At 41.3% G+C, this 18,701-nt stretch overlaps 1 protein-coding gene across 1 annotated transcript in view; it reads right to left on the bottom strand.

Annotated features, from left to right (window-relative positions):
* ghrhrb (growth hormone releasing hormone receptor b) overlaps nt 1–18,701 on the bottom strand; it is a 61,119-nt gene that overhangs the window by 12,865 nt on the left and 29,553 nt on the right. Inside the window, exon 3 of the mRNA XM_042005641.1 lies at nt 8,409–8,516. Within this exon, the coding sequence (XP_041861575.1) occupies nt 8,409–8,516 (108 nt within the window). The remainder of the gene's footprint in view (nt 1–8,408; nt 8,517–18,701) is intronic.

Here is an 18,701-nt window from a genome sequence, read left to right as displayed (position 1 = left end):
CCTGAAACTGAAAACTGGTAGAACTTTTAACAAAGGAGAATGCTGAAAACTGAAACTGCAAATATGCAACAAAAACACCCTGCATAAGTGAAACTTGTAATGAACTCCATCAGACCTGTTGAGGTCAAGGTTCTGGGGAGGATCCATCCCTCTATCAGACCTGTTGAGGTCCAGGTTCTGGGGAGGATCCATCCCTCCATCAGACCTGTTGAGGTCAAGGTTCTGGGGAGGATCCATCCCTCCATCAGATCTGTTGAGGTCCAGGTTCTGGGGAGGATCCATCCCTCTATCAGACCTGTTGAGGTCCAGGTTCTGGAGAGGATCCATCTCTCCATCAGACCTGTGGCCACTGATTTTCATTCCAGTCCTTGTGTCATCTGACGTACCTCAGCCTTTTCTTCCTGTTTCCCTTCCTTAAGAACGGCTTCTTGACAGCCACATTTTTATGTAGACCATTTCTGGTGAGGCTTCGGCCAACAGTAGATGAATCAACTTAAGGTCCAGATGCATCTCTCAGATCCTGGTTCAGGTCTTTGCTGGATTTGTCCCTATTTCTTCTGGACTTTCAGATCCAGTTCATCTGCTGTAGATAGTTTCTAGTCCTGACTCTTCTTCTTTTGTCCTCCATGTGTCCAATTTATGCCTCCATGCTGAGATAAGCCAAGTTTCCAGCTAACAGCTCTTTGGAAATCACTTTATTGCAGCTGAAATCCTGTTTTCTGTCTGTCAGACTGTCTGATCTTTGCTGTTAAACACTGATGCAACTAAAGAAATGTGAACAAGGAGTTGTTTTTATGCTTGAATGATACATAAGTTAGCATAAAGTTGCATCAGGAAGCAGTGTGTAACAAAATCAAAGGTCAGTGACAGAAAAATATAATCTATAATTAAAAACTGTGTTTCTGTTGGTATGTAGTCTCTACTAAAATAACAGTTGTTTTAGCCTTTCAATGAGCCATTTGCCGTGGGTCCACATATATGACCGCGTATGTCTGTGCCACCATATTTACTACGGTGTCTTTTAATGGACAAACGACTTTGTACGTAAAGCTATAAAACTGCAGTACCAGCTTTGTTTGAGAGGTGCTAGAGCACCATTTGAGGTAAGTAACACCTTAAAGGGACCATAGAAGAAGACAATGTTACCTGTAGTGCAGTCACCTCTGCACCTGAGGTTGAAAACGGCTGTATTTCTGAAAGAAAGACTAAAGACTATTCTGTGTGTTATCCCCGTGTGGGTTTGTACTGGCTGTAGTGTTTGTAAGAGCTTTTTCCTTTTGACAGATTCTTGGTTTAAAGAAAAGACTATCTGTGATTTTCAGTTTGTGCTTTGACATTTGGATAATCGAATATTTGGTTTATAGGTGCCTTGTATTTTGGTTTGCATTGTTAACCTTAGATAGTACCCTCAATAGGAGGAGGTTTAAGTTAGTTATTAGTATTCGTTCGTTTTGTATATTATTGTTAACCTGAGAAAGGACACTTTATGTTGGTTTTATAGCCGGACATGATCTGGTTGTGCCTGTGATGGCGGGTCCGTCTGGTGAGGCGGGGCCTTGCAAGCCTGAGAGTGGGGATCAGAGTGGCTCTGATACTCCTGAGGAGGAGGACGCTGGGGGTGATCACAGGCCCGTGACTCCTGTCACCTTGCCCGGGTTTGATCCACTCCTCTCTGAAAGTGGCTCAAGTGCCTCTCTGGCTGACGTCCGGGTGAGGGTCCGGTTGGCCAGGTTGCAGCTAGAAGCCCAAGAGAAAGCCCAACAACGGCAAATGCAGCTAGACATCTGAAGGATGGAGATTGAAGCTGACAAAGCCGTCAGTATGAGTCGCCTGGAGCTGGAAGCTCAGGCCGCATCTGCCACCAAGCACAGTCCTGGGAATTGGTTTGGATCCCAGAGCTCTGCCACGTCTTCTTTCCCCTTTGATATATCTAAGTCTATATTGTTTGTGCCAGCATTTCGGGAGTCAGAAGTAGACAGTTTCTTTCCAGCCATTGAGCGTATCGCCCTGGCGTTACAGTGGCCACAGGACTGTTGGTCCCTCCTCGTACAATGCAGACTGTCTGGGAAAGCTCAGGTTAGACAGCCAGAGGTATGAAACTGTGAAAGCAACTGTACTGAAAGCATATGAGCTTGTGCCTGAAGCTTACAGGCAAAAATTTCGGGTGCACAAGAAGGAGTCTAGCCAAACCTATTTAGAGTTCGCCAGCGAAAAGAGGCATTAATTAGATCGCTGGTGTGCCTCGTGTGGTGTTACTACTTTTGAGGCGCTACGGGAGTTGATATTGTTGGAGGAATTTAAAAAGCAACTACCCGAACGCCTGGTGGTTCATTTAAATGAGCAGAAAGTGACTGTTTTGGCGTCTGCAGCGGTGTTAGCTGACGAGTATGAATTACCGCACAAAACAGCATATCAGCCCATTGTGAGAAATATAAAAACAGAAGTACAGAGATCTGTAAAGACTCGAACAGGGGAAGACAGGGTGTGCTTTTATTGCCGTAAGCCGGGACATTTAATCGCACAATGTCGACGGCTTAAAATGAAAAGCCCTCACTCTTCCCCCCATAAAAAGGATATGGGACTCATTCACGGTGAACGGGACGCAAAACAGGTTAGTCACACCCTCGATCCCTGTTTTCAGCCATTTGTGATGACCGGAACAGTGTCGGTTCCTGGCTGCTCGCAAGAAGGAAAAACCATACAGGTATTGAAAGACACATGGGCTTCCCAGTCTCTTATTTTGGCAGCCACGCTTCCTTTTTCGCAGAAGTGCTAGATCATCCGGAAAAGGGTAACGTCAAGGAGGCGTGTGTGGTAACCCGTGCTCAGGCCAACAAAAGACATTTAGAGAATGATGAGATTGAACTGTCTGACAGTATTCTGTTCTCTCCCTTTTCAGATGGGAAAAGTGAGGCACTACAGGAGAGAAAGGCTGGGATGGTGGAAGCGCCTGACGTAAAAGCTCAGACGGTTCCGCCTTCCTCAGCTCCTCCCCGTCTGTCAATCAACCACGAGCGACTGTGTGCGGCGCAGGCAGAGGATCCTACGCTACGCCAGTGCTTTAAGGAAGTGGTGAGTGCTGACAGACTGTCGACTAGTGACCGAGCATTTTATGTGCAAGATGGGGTGTTGATGCGACAGTGGTGTCCAGCTGTGGTTCCAGGGGTAGACTGGAATGTGGTGAAACAGGTGGTGATGCTGGCTCCGTTCCGTCTGCAGGTTATGCAGTTGGCTCACGATGACCACTGGTCGGGTCATCTAGGGGTAAACAAAACCTATAGAAGAATATTAAACCACTTTTACTGGCCCAGTTTGAAAGCAGACATGGTTAAACATATCCGCTGCTGCCACATCTGCCAAATAGTTGGTAAACCGAACCAGAAAATTCCCCGTGCTCCTCTGCATCCAATCCCCGCTGTGTCTGACCCGTTTGAACATTTGATTATGGACTGTGTAGGCCCATTACCCCGAACCAGATTAGGGAATGTGTTCCTCCTGACACTAATGTGCTCCGCTACACGTTATCCAGAAGCCATCCCGTTGCGCCGGATAACGTCACGAGCAGTAACGGCAGCTTTACTAAAATTCTTCTCTGTCTTCGCATTACCACGCCTCATCCAGACAGACCAAGGAAGTAATTTCATGTCACGCATGTTTAAACAGGTTCTAGGGGACCTAAACATTCAGCACGTGACTTCCACCGCCTATCATCCAAAAAGTCAGGGAGCACTCGAAAGATGGCATCAGACCGTAAAATCCATGCTTAGGAAGTATTGTCAGATAGAGGGAAATAACTGGGATGAAGGAATCCCGTTTCTCCTGTTTGCGGCTCGAGAAGCTCAACAAGAGTCATTAGGTTTCAGCCCCGCAGAGCTCATTTTCGGGTATGAGCTACGAGGGCCTTTAAAGATACTGAAAGAGAAGCTACTCGAAACTCTGATGTCCCCCAGAGAAAACATCTCTGATTCAGTGATTAAGTTCAGGGAGTGGTTAAGACGCACACGTGAGTTTGCTACTGCATCACTAAAGACGGTACAGAGTTATGATAACAAAGCAACAGTTCGTCAGTTCCAGGAGGGAGATCAAGTGTTGGTCTTGCTTCCAGTGACGGGGACAACATTAGAAGCAAAGTTTTCGGGACCCTACATGGTTAAGCAGCACTTGAATGAAACAAATTATGTCACTGCCACTCCTGACCGCCGTCGTAAGACGAGCGTGTGCCATGTGAACCTTCTTAAGGCTTATGTGTCACTCGACTCGGGGGCATCAACCGAGACCTCACACCCTGCGCCACCTCCACCTGCAGGATTGCGCTCGGTGCCGTGCGGTGTAGTTATTGCGCAATCCCACAACCCAGTTGAGCGTGATTCAGGGGGCACGGTTGAGACTAGGATAGCGCCCCGGTTATCAAACACCGAAATGTTGACTGCGCTTCCGGATGCATTACAGCATCTTTCTAATAAACAGCGGTTAGATCTTCTCACGCTCGTCAAGAAATTCCGCGTTCTGTTTAAGGATGTCCCAACGCGCACTAATGTTATCAGCCACGACATAGAGGTCACAGACAGTCGTCCCATTAAGCAGCACCCTTATCGGTGTAATCCTGTAAAATGTAAAATGATGAACTCAGAAACAGATTATCTGTTAGAACACGGCTTTGCAAGGCCCAGCAAAAGTCCATGGAGTTCTCCATGCTTGGTAGAGGCTAAGCCGGATGGATCTCCACGTTTCATTACAGACTATAGAAAAGTCAATTCTGTTACCGTGAATGATGCCTATCCAATACCCCGGGTGGATGATTGTGTAGACACCATAGGTGCCGCCCGGTTCGTTACAAAATTAGATTTATTAAAAGGCTATTGGCAAGTTCCGCTTACAGAACGTGCTTCTGTAATCTCTGCATTCGTTACCCCAGATCGTTTCTTAGAATATACAGTCATGCCGTTTGGATTATGTAACGCCCCTGCCACCTTTCAGCGTTTCGTAAACACTCTGTTCTTGGATGTTCCGAACTGCACGGCATACCTGGACGACGTTGTGGTGTACACTCAGACGTGGGAGGAACACATGACCGTTCTGGACGCCGTGGTTTCTCGTTTGGCTGACGCATCACTGATGCTGAACCTGGCAAAGTGTGAGTTTGGGCAGGCGACTGTTACGTATTTAGGCCGACAGGTGGGACAAGGAGAAGTGCGTCTTTTAGAGGCTAAAGTGGAAGCCATCTCTCATTTTCCAGTCCCCGAAAACCGAAAGGCACTGCGGCGATTTTTGGGCATGGCGGGTTATTATAGAAACTTTTGTAGGAACTTTGCCACAGTTGTTAATCTCTTAACTACCCTGTTGAGTCCTAAACAGGCTTTCCAGTGGACCCCAGACTGCCAACACGCTTTTGACAGTGTGAAAGCCCTCCTCAGACATACGCCAGTGTTAGCGGCCCCCGACATGGCAAAACCTTTTAAGCTGGAGATAGATGCCAGCATGATCGGGGCTGGCGCTGTGTTTCTGCAGACCGGAGCGGATGGAATTGATCACCCCATCTGTTATTTCTCTAGGAAGTTCAGCCGGCACCAAGTGCACTACTCCACCATCGAAAAGGAAACTCTGTTGCTTCTGTTGGCGCTCCAGCACTTTGAGGTGTATGTGGGATCCTCGCCTGTACCCGTTTTAGTCTATACAGACCACAACCCCTTGACGTTCCTCGCCAGGATGTACAATAACAACCAGAGACTGATGCAGTGGGCGCTCATAGTGCAGGAATACAATCTTAAAATACAGCATAAGAAGGGGGTGGACAATCTGATTGCGGATGCCTTATCCCGTGTTTCAAAAAAGAAAAAAAAAAGAGAAAATATGATTTGTACACACTGTGTGATCTGTGTATAAACTGATGGTGTAATGGAAATATTGTGTTTCCTTCCTGAAAGAAGGGTGTTGACTCGGACGATGGAGTCCAAGTCTTAAGGGAGGGGGTGTTAAGGCCCCTGGCCTGTCAGTCTGGTGATGGAGCCTGTCAGCATGATGGAAAGTGGATGCAGCTGTGCCTCGCTGAGAAGATGATGATCTCCACCAGGTGCTGCTCTTCTCCTCCCCTCTTCCCTGCCGGGATTGGTCAACGGCCGCGCTGGGACTTCCTGGAAGGGGCGGAGGGGCTTGGCTAAAGACTATTCTGTGTGTTATCCCCATGTGGGTTTGTACTGGCTGTAGTGTTTGTAAGAGCTTTTTCCTTTTGACAGATTCTTGGTTTAAAGAAAAGACTATCTGTGATTTTCAGTTTGTGCTTTGACATTTGGATAATCGAATATTTGGTTTATAGGTGCTTTGTATTTTGGTTTGCATTGTTAACCTTAGATAGTACCCTCAACAGGAGGAGTTATTAGTTATTAGTATTTGTTTGTTTTGCATATTATTGTTAACCTGAGAAAGGACACTTTATGTTGGTTTTATAGCCAGACATGGTATATTTTTGTTTATAGGAATTCCTTTTGTTTAGTAGAACCTGGTATTTGTACTTTTGTTTATAGGAATTTGTGTTGAATAAATACTTTATTTTATACCATTTTGAGGACGTCCGGTTTTGTTAGTGACCCTTATCCCCTGGACAAAAAGGGGGTCATAACACCCACTCACAACTGTGGCTGGCATTTGAAATCATTGCTATGACCATCATTACCACTAGTTGTCAATAAAATTTAATACACTGTAACTTTAACAAACAACAACAAAAAACACTTTTCTATTTGAAAATGCTGAAAAAGGTACAAAGAAAAACTTTGAACAGCTTTCAAAAATCCTGGAGAATTATTGTTTTAGATCACTTTAAAAGACTACAAGAGAACTGGAAGAAAAATTTAAAGAAACTACAAGCACTCAGACAGCACAGACCTCCATCAAACCTTTGTCAATTTTTTTCTTTTGACAAAGATTGTAGGCATTATTTTATAGTTAGCAGCTCTAATGGCAAAATTATCCCCATAGCAACGAATCCTCACAAAAATTGCTGGATCCAGGCGTTGATCCAGATCACCCACAAATTTAATCATTTGTTCCTTATTCCATTTATGAGATTTCCTGAAAGTTTTGTCAAAATCCGTCCATACCTTTTGAGTTATGTTGCTAACAGACAAGTCAGCACGGCCACATACATGACCTCTGCCTTGGTGAAAGTAATTAAGCTATTTTTGTTCCCCAGTCGCTATTAGAGAAGAAAATTCATTGTGACACTGACACATAGTGACACCGATGGATTGTAAAAACGTACATCAGAAGCCAGTTGTTTCTACTGGATGTCTCTGTCCAAGCAACAATGGCCAAAATGAGCTGATTTAATAGTTTTAAGAATGTCTGATTGTTGTCTTGGCCACCCCTTTTACTCCACGCTGAAGCTTTAGAAACAACATCTGCAGATTTAAGCCGCTGCAGTTATTGACCTGTGATTGTGTTCGAAAAGATATCCAAGCAGAAAATGTACTCTGAAAATATTCTGTGAATCCAACTACTGGGGGACTATATGGAGATTTTATGTGGATTATCACTGGATTAACATTAACATGGATTTAGATTTTATTTATTTATTTATTTTACTTTTTGAATGTTATCATTTTGTGTGTGTCTAGAAAGGTAGGGACTACCTTGTCTTACTCAGCATTTCTCCAGAGTCTGTTTGTGGCAGCACACAGATTTTTCTGTCATTGTTCAATCCCCAAATTCCCTGGAATGGATTTTCTTCTTCACCACAGCCGTGTTTGCATCTGTCTGTCATTTGTTTGATATTGCATAAGATTGTGAGTACATTTTGTTTTCTTTAGACTGGACAGCTGGATGAGACAGGGGTCTGGAGAGGACAGGGTGGGAGGGTCATGTAAACAGTTGGTCAGACACTGCACGTAGAACAATGCCTATGATGTAGAAGCTAAATCTGCCTTTTTGGCTTCTAAGAAAACAAGAAATCAAACGTGCAAAAGCTTCGATTTACAGTTAAAAGTCTGCATGGCCTTAAGACAAAGCACTGATTGAACACAGCAAAGATAGAAACAGTTCAAGCACAAGCTAAAAAGAGGATCAGCTTGACTGTTGGCAGGATTATTAATCACTTCTCTGCACTGCCTCACACGGCGCTGATGTGAGCGTTTCTGCAGCTCCCAAAATAAAAAGAGCAAATGTGAAATGCAAAAATATATTTCAGAGTATCAGTTTTCTGAAAGCAGAACATCACAACACATAATATTACACTTGCATCATAAGAGCACTGAAAACTATATGCACATTATTACAAATGCACCCTGAAGTTTACATTTTAAATGAATAAATAAATACAAAGTTAATTTTCATCTCATTTAAGTGAAGGTTATAAATCGCTGCTGTTTCGGTAAACTTCATGTTGCAGCTGATTTGTGAAGAAAGTGTTTTACCTTGATTATTAGCGAACAGCTGGGAGACATTGGCACACGAGATGCTCACAACCTGCCCCACTTCAGCTCGATTCCAGCACCGAATGTTGTCCCAAACTGTTGGACAGCCTGAAGCAGGAAGACAACATTTACTGGACATTAATCAGAGTCTCTGAGTTCACTGAACAGGTATTATACCTGAAGAGACTGTATTAAATATGATCAGAGCCATTCTTTGTCTGCAGAAATCTGATAAATTTGAGCAATAAGCTCACCTGGAATCATAATCTTGTAGCGGACTCTTAACTACATAATTCACCGTGCAATAATATAGACTTGTGTTTCATGTTATAGCAAAGTTGTTCACTGTTGCCCGGCAACCCCAAGCACAGTATCTGAGGTTTTCTGTGTTTTGTTTAGCTCCATGGGCGCCTCCATGTTGTTGCTCTCTCTGTTTTTCGGGTTAAATAAAAACGACACAGAGTTGTGTAATTGAAGTGAGAAATTGACTCTTCGCTTTCTTTCTACGATTTCCACAATCTTGTCATTTATAAATTGGAGTTGAGTGTCAGAGCACCAGAAATGATGATGCATGTCAGTATTCTTTAAACAGCCCTGTGGAATGAAGGTCACAATCAAGGATTCATCAAGACTTGAAATAATTATAATTAACTAGGAGAATGAAATTAGAAGAAAACTTTGCATGGATTTCAGTTTATTTGTTTAACACATATTACATGTCCACACTCCTGGAGTTGTCAAGGCCTCCCTAAAATCAATAGAAAGATAATAGTTGAACTGCCAGCCCTGCAAATCGCAAGCCAACAGTGGTACAACCAGGAAAAATTCATTTTAGGTGCAGGATACTTAATTTTCAAACATGAGCTCATAATATTGCCTGTAAAAAGCACACCGTTTCAGCCACACGTGTGCATGTCATATATACAATTTTTATTTAACGTTGCAAAAATTACACTCCAAATGGTTCAAGGATAATAAAAGTACAGATTAAGCTGTGATCTTGTCAATATCAAGTGAAAGTATACATAAACAAGAACAGGATTCATAGAAATAATTATAGGCCTTCAAAACATGTCTTGTGTTAACTAAGAGGAGGGACAACATGTTATAACTTCCCTGGGGTGTCATCCCTTCAGTGTACGTGGCGTGCCTTTGCACACAACTTTAATTAGCATGTTATTCAAATGCTATTTCACGACACCAGGCTGTTTTTGTTAAAATGCCTTTTGCACCTATTCCCAATATCTACAGCCAAAACCAACATGTTTATAAGAACTAGATCAAGTCTGCTTCCTGTTGATTAAATAACCACATCTGATTGGATGGCTTAAAATTTCTTATGTTCAGACAGTTACAACCAGAGTCCATTTTCTCTAATAATAAACAAATATGAAACTTCAAACAATAAAGCAACAAGTGGGCTGTAGCGCAAGAGTGTAATAAAATGTTCAGTGTGTGGCATCTAGTGGCTAAATCTGCAGGATGCAACCAACTGAAAACAAGAGAATAACTCATTGAAAGCAAAATATAAAGGAATGAGGTGTGATTCAGGAAATTACAATGTTAGGGTTTTAAAGTGTATGAAAAATGTTGGTATTACTGAGGTCATGGTACATCCAGTTTCTCTAAGTTAGGTATGTATGCATCCAACAGCAACCAGCTGCATTTTGTGCAGGTCTTCTTCATGTAAAAGCTCAGCTGGACTCATGCAAACAAAAGTGGTCTTCACATGGTTCACGGATGCCTGTTCTTTAGCTAAGACCCTGTCAGAAGTGGTGGACGGACTGATCTGGATATTAATAAGTGATACCACTGTTGGTAGTGATACTGATCAATACTTGTGTTTTGATGTTGCACCGTCACATGACTCTGCTGCGCCCGGTAAACGAGCAAGCAGGCGGGCACAGGCCAGCAGCAGAGTGACAAAGTGGAAACATGGCAGAGAGGAAGAGGAGCAGTTTGGAGATTTTTCTTTAGGCAAAAACGCAACAGCAAGATGTATAATCTGCAGAAAGGCTGTAAGATACAGTCACACAACTTATTTATACAAGCACATGAAAAATCATGTGAAAAACATTAGGAGGGAAATTCGACCCCCTTTTACTGACAGGTCCAGAAACTAGCGGAGAATATCCAGGTAAAGATGATGGAAATAATATCTTAGTCTGCTTTAACGTTAGTTAATATTGGCTTTTTGACACTTGGCATGTTGATTTTTTGCTTCAGTTTTATGTTTTAACTTGTCATATTTATTAGAATTTTTTTGTTGTTAAATTTTTTTTTTTATTCTGGGTTCTGGGGTATGAGTGGGATGGGTGGGTTGGGTGTGGGGGGTTAGGGTTGTGGTCTCCGGGATGCTTGTCTGGGGGCACTGGGTCAACCGTAGGTGGCTATCTGAGCCGGCCTTGTTCTCCTGGGTATCGGGCTGGGCCTTCCCCTGGGTGGTGGGTAAAACTTGGGTTTGTGGCAGTGGGGGCTGTGACTGCAGCCTTCCTCTGCCTCCTTCTTGGTGGGTGCATGACAGTCCCTGTAGTGGGCTGTCTTGGTTCTGTTCCTCTCTGGTGGCTGCTGGTTGCTCGGTGCTTGGGACCCTCTCGGTCTGCTTCTGATCCTTAACACAACCCCCACAAACACAACAGAATACACCAAGGGTTAAACTGCAAACATAAAACAGGTAACGAGACAGCACAGAGGACTCAAACACAACCTGGACTAAACACTAAGGAACAGACAACAGAACGCTAACCAGAAATAAACCAAAAACACAAATAAAACTCAAAGGTCAAGACAATATTTACTATTAAACTATTTCTATATAATTCTACTCTAACTTGTCATGTTATATATTTATTTCTACTAATAGATTTCTTTAAATGTTGCACAATAGATTTTTTAATGAGCTTATTTGAAGCTGTAAATTGGTCAAAGTGATCATTCAGAACTACCCAGATGTTCACAACCAAGTTGTTAAGAATGAGGTTTTGATCCAACAAAGTTAAACCCCCATCCTCCTTTTTTAATGCAGCTCACTTTAATTTCTATCAGCAACTGACTTGAATGACCTTGAACGCATCTTAATCCTACAGCACCTCTTAATGAATCACTTTAATGTTGCAGAAAGTCAGCACTGTTATTTTTCGAGGGTTTCCCCTGATCCAGGAGAGTGAAGGGGCGTTTGATTTTGTGACGTCCTCAGCCTTCCTTTCTGCCCACGCTTTGTCTCTGCTGCTCCCATCACATGGCTGACGAGCTCTCCCTGCAGCCTCAGCCGCTCCGAATGCAAGACAGGGTGTGTGTTTGTGTGTGTGATAAGAGAAAGCAGTAATGAGGCGCCCATCTCTCTCTGCCACCACAACGCCTCGCACATCAAAGCTCCTCGGCCTTGTGTCAATTAAAAGGGCTGCGCGCAGAGACACACCAGCACTCATTCATAATAAAACACAGCTTCTGGCTACTGCTGCAGGTTCTCCTGCCAAAGCTGTGGGATCTCATTGGATAAACGTGGCTTTGAACTCTTCTTGGATTTACTCTTCTCAGCACTCTTCTAGCTATTGTTGCTCTCACACAAAAATGCAAATGACATTTTCATGTTTCATCTGCTTTATTGATTGAGGATGGAGTTTTGTTTTGCTATTAAATGCTCTAATGGCCATCAAGGTAAATGAAGGCAGTATCAATTAGACGAGGAGGCTCCATAGACGACAATAAGGTTCCTTCATTAGGTGCTAATTAAAGTATAGTGACATTCTGGCAGGATGGTAAAATGGATGAATGGAGTCGTGCTTCTCATCATATATTAATGCTTGCACTTTTCTGCTGTTTACATTAAGTATGTGGAGCACAATGCCAGTAAATCCCAAAGATACAACAGTGGAGGATCAGTGGTCTGTGTGACGGGCTGTCATAAGCATAATTGTGTTTAAACATGCAAGGAAGTCTCATTGACGCACAAAAACGAGGCAAGTGGAGCCAATCCAAAAAGAAATAGGAAATAGGAAGGTGCTGTGTTGATTTATGTCTAAATATAAACACACTGTGACTTTGCTGCACTATCACTGCATTCTCAGTGTGTCAGCAGTTGATAGATCAAAAAGTTGCTGTGATTTTAGCTAACTTGCTGTGACCGTACTGGTCAGTCGCCTTCAAATAACAACTCTCAACCCTGTAGCAGGAGAAAGCATGTGGTAAAATGATGAGTCAATAAAAATGTATTTACAATCCAAAATATTTAAACAAACTAAAGAAAAGTAAGCTGGAACCAAGAACACATGATGCTACAAATATTAAAATTTATGTTAGTGAGGAGGATTGCATTTAAAGGTGAAGGAGTCAAAACAACCGGGGTCAGGGTGAGCCCACCAGAGAATAGCATAACAAAATATGCAAATCAAAGTAAAAGTGCCAAATAGGAAAAATACAATAAGTTAATGCGAACCTGACCACCACTATCCAAGGCCTAGATAGCCACAATGAACCTCAACCTCAGGAGCACCCTGATCAAACATCTGCTGGTGTGTACAAACAGGGTATCTCCTGGGAACTTAAAAATAATTAAAATAAGCAATAAAAACATAACAAAAACAGCAGTGTTGATATGTCTGGCATCTTCACAGTGCTTTGGTCAGACTTATGTAAACGTAGCTGAATAGGGATGCATAAGTATGGGTACTACTCCTGACTACGGTAGCCCTGAAGGGACACTCAACTACTGGTTATGTTATGTTTTCCAACTTGGCCAAAGTCTAATATTATTCTATTATGTTGCACATGAAGGAGGTTTGCTAGAAAGTGAAAACCCTAAAATCAATTAAACAGACTGCATATACACACACGTACACATATATACACATATGCTTAAGTATATAGAAAAACTGGAGGCAATGCAATTACAGTTACCTCTATATATAATCATATATCTATATTTTATACTCACATACATACCTGTGTATGGACCTACACACAGCACATAAACATAAATACACGCATGTTCCCATCAACATACAACTACATTTACATTTGCACCACTGCATACTCATCAATCTTACGCTAGTCACTGAAAAAAGTAATTAGTAACTTTCTTGATTACTTACACTAAAAGTTAATGCGTTACTGGTAAAAGTAACTTTTTAGTTACTTTTGTTGAAGAACATTCTTAAAAAATCTCCTTAGAACTTAATGACAGTCTTGTATAAAATATAAAACAAAGTCAAACTCAAAGAATTATTTTTTACACAAATTTAATTAAGTCAGACCAGCAGATTATTTGAAAAAATACAACAGTTGCTTAAATTAAATCTGTCTTGCATGTGAAGCCCTCCACTGCACTTTCTCCTACTTTTCATTATATATATATATATATATATATATATATATATATATATATATATAAATATATATATAATTATTTTCTTTAAGGGAGCAGAGGAAGCCCAAGTAAGCAACTACATTTAAGACAACAATCGCAAAAACCAGCGACTGGCGGTATTTACAAGCAGCGTCACAGAAAAATAAGCACAACAAGCGGACTTTGCAACACTGCCCATGTCGTGCTGCATCACCACTTTAAACAGCAAGAAGCTCACAGCTGCTGGCCAAAATATATTAATTTAGCTAGTAATGCAATAACACACCATATGGTACAATATGCATATGTGCATACTCACACATACCTTTATACACATATCCATTCACATATATATCTCTATATACATAGGTCATTGTATAGGTTTCCATATTTTCCCTTCCTTATACTTTAATAACAGATGATGCTCAGACATTGAGTTTTTTCTGAAGAGTATTCCATAAATTTACACCCTATACTCTAAAGGCTCATTTATACTTCACGTAGAAGACGGATACGCAGACGGAAAGACAGTTTTGTCCAAGGGCAGTGTTGAGCACAATAGCTGGCATTCGACCAGGGAAAGAAACAATCATGTTTAACTCAAATTCAAAGCTCTGCTTCTGGCTTACAAAACAATAACCCAAACGGCTCCGGTCTACCTCCACTCCTTAATCCAGAGCTACACTCCCTCCTAGTGCTAGCCTAGTGCACTAGTGCTCCCACCACAACGTGGCACAAAATCAGTAGCTAGACTCTTCTCCTCTGTTGTCCCCTGGTGGTGGACAATTTACCTAACTCTGTCCGATCCAGAGTCCTTATCCACTTTTAAAAGCAAGGAATGAGTTAGAAAGATTTGTCCAGCTCTTTGGCTCAACTCAGCACTGAATAAGCTGTGTGCACTTGTGCCCAAGATAGAACAGAATAGAATAGAATAGAATAGAATAGAATAGAATAGAATAGAACAGAACAGAACAGAACAGAATAGAATAGAATAGAATAGTATGATTGTATTTCAACATGTTGCAATAAAGATATCTAGACAGACTCATGCTTTGTTGGTCTGTGATTAGATCTGAGAATCCATACACATGGGTATTTTTTTATGTATTTGTGCCTTTCATCCACATGGAAACACAGAAGAGTGGGAAAAACAATAAAGCATCCAGTTACTATGACTTAAGTTAACCAAAGTTGCTCACTTTCAAGTGAAAGTGGAAACTGGACAACTTTACCATGTTTGACACAAAGGAGGTTCGTTTTTAAGCTGAAAGTTCCTCATTCAAGAATTTAGTTTGATATCAAACATATAAATGATCAGATAAGACCACTTTATAAGGTTGGCACTTTTTCCCAAAGTGACGTTTTTAGAGTTGCAGCGTCACTGTTTGATATTTGAGGTTCCAGTTTCTAGAAAAGGTGCTACAAGTCCTGAGAAAGACTTGTCTGCAGCAGAACTACACGGCTAAATTTAAAGGTGCACATCGCTGTCCATGTACAGCTGCCATCCAGTGTGACGTATTGGATTGATTTTGTTACAGCAAGCTGTAAAAGGTCAAACCTGGCTGTACAGTTTTCACAGTGACATTCAAGGATTCAACCCTCTGACATTTGTGTAATAATAAACACCAGGAGCCACTTCTGAAGGAAGCTTTTGTCATTTCCACAGACAGTCATGATGAGAGACGAGCATTAGATGGATCAAATGTTATTTTAAACGTACGTCTAAGATTTCTTTTTCACAATCTCAGTAATTTATTTTTCCTCTGGAAACAACTTTACCTTTCATACTTTACTTTTCAATGTTTCATGATTCAATAAAGCACATAAACTGTTGCTGTAATATTGTTAGAAATACTGGGGGAGTGAAGGCTCCAGTGGGATGAATACAACAGATAAAAGAGAAGCAGATTTGAACAGAAAGTGCTTCACTAGAAAAGGAGTTCACTTGTTTAGACTAAATGACAGATTATGGAAACAGAAAGTTTTGTTTTATGTTCTGTTCAGGTAAAGTAGATATCTGTTACCCCCATACTCCCATCTAATCTCTGTAAGTCCAAACTTCACAATTATCTGCTATATATGACATTCTTCTTTTCTTTTCTTTTCTTTTCTTTTCTTTTCTTTTAATTTTCTTTTCTTTAAAGACGCAGGACAAAAATGTAGCAGTTCCGCTATATGGCATGGGAACATGACGTTGCAACACTAGCCCCGTGGTGGCTAACGGGAAAAATAGCCATTGTTGGAGGCCACTCATGAGGCACCGCGATCCATGTGAGGAGAACTTGTTCCATAGTGGGTTGCAGTGAACACTGAGAACTGTTTTCAGAACCAGTAACAGAAACAACAAAGAAAAAAACAACGACGCAAAGTTGCAATGCACACGATAAACAGGGGAAAAGTAGGAAATGGACTGTCTTTTTATTCTTTTCCAACATGGAAAAAAATAAAGGGAGCCTTGTGTCCGAAGTAACAAGGAGAAGGCAGATAGCGTGGATATCTGCCATGAGATGCATCCACATAAATTTTTCTGATTTCCCAAACTGGTTGAAAGTGTGCTCAAGGCATTTTTATTCTGGTTAGTGTGAACATTTTGCTTAGTGAAAAGATTGGACATTTATTTTGTTCCATATCTGAGAAAATTAACAGTGTGTTCCTATGCATGTTTTAACCTATAGCACCAGTCGACAATGCAAGCAAGCAGGCTAAGGAAGGCTAGATCAAACATTGTAAACTGAACATGAGCCTCCACAGACTTAAAATTTCTAAACTGAGACTCAGTAAAGGTGCTCACACCACAGAACAGATACACAGAAATGTCAGGAGAAGAAGGAGATAAGGTGTTGGGGTCATATGGATCATTATCTCCAATCGATGCTATCTTTTCCGTATAGTGTCTCCTCGCCCTGGGAACAAGCTTGTCCCTGTAACGTACATTTCATTTGTTTCTAACTTTGAAACATTATGGTTGTTTAAATACTTAGCAATCTGCAATGGTTTATTTGTTTACGTCCCAGAATGCACTGCGTCGTGACGTTGGTTCCCATGCCCTATTGTCACCATGTTTCTCGTTTTGTTTACACCCAACAAATTTGGCAACACTGTCCGGCTGGTTTCTCTAATGCACCCCCTAGTAAAATCCTCTTGTAACAAGCGTAGTATACAAGCAAGTGTGTGAAAGACTACGCTCAAAACACAGGTGGTTGCACACAGGAATATGAGATTAACCCTCTAAAACCTGAATTTATTTACAATTATATGAAAGAAAATAAATACAGGGAAATAGTAAAAGAAATTTGCTTGTTCTTCCTGTGTATGTGTGTGTTCTCGCTGGGTTCTCCAGCTTCCTCCCACAGTCCAAAGACATGCATTTTAGGTTAATTAATCACTCTAAATTCTCCCTCGGAGTGTGTGTGTGTGTGCATGTGTGAATGATTATTTGTCTCCATCTGTGTTGGCCCTGTGATAGACTGGTGACCTGTCCAGGGTGTACCCTGCCTCTCACCTGATAAAATCCTGGGATAGACCCCAGCTTACCCGCGACCTGTAATGGACTAAGCGGTACAGAGAATGAATGAATGCATAACTGAAAGTTGAATAAATTGATAAAAATGAAAAAGTGAAAATAAATTAAAAATAACATCAGAATAAATAAATGAAAGCGAATAAAAAGAAACAAATGAATAAAATAAAATGAAATAAGTATAAAGAAATAAAAGAAAAAAAACAACAAAGTCCAGAAGAGGTTTGTTTGCAAATTTTAGGCTAGAGATGTCATTAGTGTGTTAAACAACAACATATTCTCATAAATGGCCTCACTGGTCAGCTACAGAGGCGCATCCCCAGTGTTTAGTGAGAGGCCTCTTCAAGTATGCAAATCAGCCATTTCTTCATAAAGAAAATAATGATAATATTATTCAATTAATTTTCCTCAGAAAAATAATTAATAATATATTTTTCATTTATGTAATTGAACTTTATTCATCGTTTTCCATTTCTCACAGCCCATTAAAGAAATGTATGAGTGTAATTTCTCTATTTCCACCTGAACAAATATATTTTTATTTAACATGAATAAAAATATTTTTTATGGCAAGAGATCAAAGAACAGCTGCCATAATACATGTTATATGGAGGCAGCCATGACAGAATCTGTCAGAAAGCACCAGCAGTGGAACTGGTTTCTATGGTGACGCTAGCACATTCCATTTCGTGTGGGGGAGCAGTGATGACATCACAGATTAACGTATCAAAGGACATATGTCATCATCAAAGTATACAAAACCCTGTTCTTGGAGTCAGTTTTCCATTCAGTTCTAAGTCTTGGACGTGAGTTCACATAGAGCGAAACGTGCTGCAATCAGAAGAGAATCTTCAAGCCAGTAAAGATTATTCTACATCGTCTTTCAAACATCCCAATTTACACAGAATTTTTTTACTAATACACCAAGCAGAAAAATGACTCAAATCGAATCATCTTCAGCTAAACTTTGGAGCGACATGGAACAGCAGGAAGTCATGGAGAACCTGCATGATGGGATCAATATCTTCCCTTACAAAATCACCAGAGAGGGAAATAACCAGGAGCTCTCCATTGAGCCTCAAGCCGCAACCCCTGGGCCAGAAAACGCCTCTCTGGAAAACGAGAGCTTCAATGCTTCTGCCCCTCTGGTTGCTTCAACTCACTCTGGAGACGTTCGTTTTGAAAACAATTATCTCCAGGACTCTGTTCGCTCAGAGTACAGACCACGTTATGGCAGGCACGACTTCATAAATTCTAATTATCTGAATAGCTGCTCAGAGAGCTGCAACACGGTAATACTCCAAAAACACCTTAGCTACCTGGTCGACCAAGTGGGCACTCTCACATCCAAGCTCCGGAGAAAGAATTTCTTTCTCTCTCGCGAGACAGAAAGGAGAATTTCAGCAGAAGCTGAATGCCAGATTTACCA

This window comes from Melanotaenia boesemani, chromosome 14, assembly GCF_017639745.1.
Source record: "Melanotaenia boesemani isolate fMelBoe1 chromosome 14, fMelBoe1.pri, whole genome shotgun sequence".
Lineage (NCBI taxonomy): Eukaryota > Metazoa > Chordata > Actinopteri > Atheriniformes > Melanotaeniidae > Melanotaenia > Melanotaenia boesemani.
The sequence above is the reverse complement of the archived record's forward strand: the minus strand, read 5'-3'. Positions and strand labels throughout refer to the sequence as shown.